The sequence below is a fragment of the Priapulus caudatus genome, unplaced genomic scaffold (genome assembly GCF_000485595.1).
Source record: "Priapulus caudatus unplaced genomic scaffold, Priapulus_caudatus-5.0.1 Scaffold174, whole genome shotgun sequence".
Classification (NCBI taxonomy): domain Eukaryota; kingdom Metazoa; phylum Priapulida; class Priapulimorpha; order Priapulimorphida; family Priapulidae; genus Priapulus; species Priapulus caudatus.
The window spans coordinates 12,048-15,964 of record NW_014577235.1 but is presented as its reverse complement, the minus strand read 5'-3'; the positions used below and the strand labels follow the sequence as shown (position 1 = coordinate 15,964).

Sequence of the window (3,917 nt, the reverse complement as noted above, 5' to 3'; positions counted from 1 at the left end):
AGTTCGATCACCATACAAGTCAGAAATTCAACACATTTGGCAGTGAACATTTTGATATCTCATTCCTGCGTCTTTTTATGCTGTAACGTATGTTGAGGGGGGGGGTCGGGTATTTTCGGGACGCGGGATTGGCCATTTTAATTACCTGGGAACTGGGAAATGTCAGATAAATTTTTCGTGATTCTGGAACAGAAGTCCATCGGGACGTGGGAAAGATCCTCTAAAATTGTCCGGGATCTGGGAAAGTGTGTCAATTCGTCGGGATTTCAATTTCTGCGCTAATATTTTTAATACTTGATTTACTGTAGTCTGTACCGTAATTAATGTGTGCTTAATTGTCTTGATAGAGTTTGATACAACCCTCGAATATTGTGTGTATGACTGCGTCATATAACATGCTTGTACATGTAGGCGACAAAGCCAATACATCATACAAGTGTCTACCGGTCCGTACCGGATATAGACTAATTTAGACTGGTGCATAGTTGACTGTCGCTGCTCATCGCTCTACGTGGCGTATGCGTATACCGACACGCATTACCGAAACCACGTTTAGCCATGTGTAGTGCTCCATTACATCCTCATTTAACCCTCTTAATCCCATTATTACACACAGCACCGATGTGGACCTGACAACCTTTGTCACTTCCACACATCATACAGCCAAAAAAATACGAAAAACTGATTTCAGATTTTCGATGAAATGCTTTAGGCCTATCAAACTCTAATTAAAGAATGTGTTTAGCAGTCTGACAATATAGCGTAAACGTACAGTTACGACAAATTTAAGAAAACGATCACAAATTTCTACACAAAGTTTTACACAAAATATTTTCCCACACAAAGACAAACGGTCAACCATGAACACAATACCGCGTACATAAAACAACGAAAAATAGATAAAAACACGCACTCCTGATGATGTCACCCTTTCACGTCCAGTTTCGACGGCACGAGATTAAAGCTTTCACCAATGAAATTCTTGAATTCCCTGGATTTTCTTTTTTTGCCATTACTGAACTTCCGTCGCAATTTATCTTTTACGTCTGTCTCTGCTCTGTCAGCCTTGCCTTCTCTGTTCTGCTCTCCTCTCTCTCTCTCTCTCTCTCTCGCTCTCTCTCTCTCTCTTTCTCTCTCTCGCTCTCTCTCTCTCTCTTTCTCTCTCTCTCTCTCTCTCCTCTCTCTCTCTCTCTCTTTCACATAGGTCGAGACTCGGACTTGCTCTCGCACTATCACGGATGCAACACCGGCCCTTCCTTCCTTCACTTTGACTTACTCACACAGTTCTCACGCCGTGTGTATCCACCGTTCTCTCTCCCGCGTCTCGCTCTGTTCCTCCCGTCTCGCTCTGCGCCATTCTTCGTCTCTGTCGATTGCTCTCCGTCGTTCTTCGTTTCTCCTACTCTTGCTCCTGTTCCCGTCTCTCTATCTCTCTCTTTCTCTCTTCCTCCGTCTCTCTTGCTCTCTCGTCCGCTCTCCGTTTCTCTCTCTCTCTCTCCAGTTTTCTTGCCAACGGTGTACCCAGCGATTCTTCCTGTGGCTTCTTCCTTCTCCATCTTCCTTGCGTAGTATGGCCCGTAGATCGGCATAACGGATCGAGTACCTTACGTTGCGTCCGCAAAGGAATACCCAGGTTTTTAACTGTCACTGGAACCAAAATGTAACGTATAATTAAGAGTTCATGTAGAAATGATGAAGTAGAAATCCAAACTTGTGTGTTGAACTGCATAAACTTTAATATCTGCTTACGTCATATCTCCTTGCATACGGGGACAAAGCAACGCGCACACGCGCGTAAGTGCGTGCGCTTTCTCCCGCGACCACAACCAGCCTCCCGACTCCTACATCTCTGTCCTATATATTACCCCCAAAACCCCTACATCCTAAGCGCACATGTCACCCGTTCTCCCAGACCGCGTTCTACCTCCATTTCACAATGACCCTAGAAACGCCCGACCTAAAACACGTTTACCATTCTCCCTATAACATCAATCTAGCCGCACAAGATGCGCGACGCTCTGTCTACATAGAGGAAGAGGATGAGGAGGGCGAATGTAAAGGAGGGAAGAGTATATACGCCTTAGTCTTACACGCGGCGTCGCCAGCTCGCTCATTACGCGTGTGATTTCAGAACGGAGAAACGGTGGTTAGCGTGAGAAGTGGAGCATCGATGGTGTTTCCGGCCATCAACTACATGCTGGAGTATCCAAGGCCGATGCTGCCCAACGTCCAGCTAATTGGTGGCTTGTTGGCCGGACCGGTTCGCGACCTCGACGTAAGACACCAATGTCACTCCGGCGCCAATAGATATTCTAATGCTTACAGGTCTTACGGGAATTTCCAAGACTCGGTCACTTTGCCCAAGGGAGTTCTCAAGGGGAGCATAATGTAATGATTCAGCTAAGTGATGATGAGTACTGGACGAACTTTCGCTGAACGTGCACAGTGTATCCGGGAGGGTCCAAGACGAGTGGCTCCGGGATGACTAGCCGATGATTCACACTTATTTAAGGGTTATGTACTCTATTTTATCAATCTTATAATGTATTTTCCCCCAAAATCTAAGGGACAGCTGTACCCCTTGCCCTCCTTCCCAGAGTCTACGTCACCGGAAGTAGTGTAATTTAGTTCGTATTTTCGTTGTCGTGTTGGCATACATGTGTCAATGTGTTGCAATCTTTCACAGTGGGTGGAGCCGTACATAGCTGGTGCGGGAGAGAGGCCCGTCATCTTCGTGTCGTTTGGCACGTTAATTTGCATCGTCGATGGAGTTTCTACCCAAGGTACCGAGTCAGCACTCCGCAGGCACTAAAAGCTTACTGGTTGTTTCTCATACTTAGGCTGAGAGGGTCTATGTCCCCCAGGGTACTGTCGGAACGTACCCTGGGTACGGTCCGGTATACCGGAACGTACCCTGGTACTATCTAATATGCCGGACCGTACTTCGAATACTCCACAAACGAGTCTAGGGAGTCGCCTACGCCTACTCCCTAACCCTAACCCTACCCCTAGCCCTACCCCTAACCCTAACCATATCAGATAGTTACCAGGGTACGTTCCGGCAGTACCCTGGGGGACATAGACCCTATGAGCCATACTTAGTGATAATCCGCCGGTACCAGAAGGGCAATGGCTGCCCTTCTTACTTGTTGACACTCCGCTGATACGGAAGCGTTCTGTCAACCAAAGTGTTTACTTTCCACAAAACAGCTGCATAATCTAATTATCTTATACAGGTCGGTTTTTTAATCTACCTTCTTGAATACACCATATCTGTTTGTATGTACTTGGATATCTGAATCTGCACGATTGTGCACTTGTCTATCTGTGGCTTATCATCGGCTCAATTTAAGGCGTTGACTAAATTAACTTATATGTGCACGTGACTTGCTGATGACCTTACATTTGCAGGAAGTGTTTCATGTGTTCTTGGAGACATTTGAAAGTCTCAGTGATTACTTCTTTGTTTGGACAATTAATCGCAATTTACCACAGAATGACATATTGGGCAGGTGTCCGATAGATGGAAAAATGACGCACGCGTGTGCGCACGTGTGTGTACGTGCGTAGGCTTATACATGCGTGCTTCCGTACGTGTGTGCATAACATCATGATGCGGGCGGGCGTGTGCGCGTGCGTTTCAACTCTATTTTCTCAGTACCTATAAAGGTTATACGTCATCATCTCACGCCGTAAATTTCAGGGCACCCACAGACGCTACTAATATATCTCAAAATGTTCATTACACCTCAGGGTACCTACACACACAATCACGAACGCCGTTATGTACGGCACATGCAGTTATGTGTAGGCGCTTAGAGATATGAATGGAGGAGTTACGTATATACACACATATATATTTATTTACAATCATATGCGCGTATGCACACATTCGTATGTACGAAATGCACACACAC

At 46.0% G+C, this 3,917-nt stretch overlaps 1 protein-coding gene across 1 annotated transcript in view; it reads left to right on the top strand.

Annotated features, from left to right (window-relative positions):
- The first annotated feature begins 2,106 nt into the window (after nt 1-2,106).
- The window catches only part of LOC106806684 (UDP-glucuronosyltransferase 2B33-like), a 5,694-nt gene continuing 3,883 nt past the window's right edge, over nt 2,107-3,917 (top strand). The window contains exons 1-2 of the mRNA XM_014808696.1: nt 2,107-2,275; nt 2,687-2,783. Coding sequence (XP_014664182.1) covers nt 2,171-2,275; nt 2,687-2,783 — 202 coding nt within the window. The 5' untranslated portion in view covers nt 2,107-2,170. The remainder of the gene's footprint in view (nt 2,276-2,686; nt 2,784-3,917) is intronic.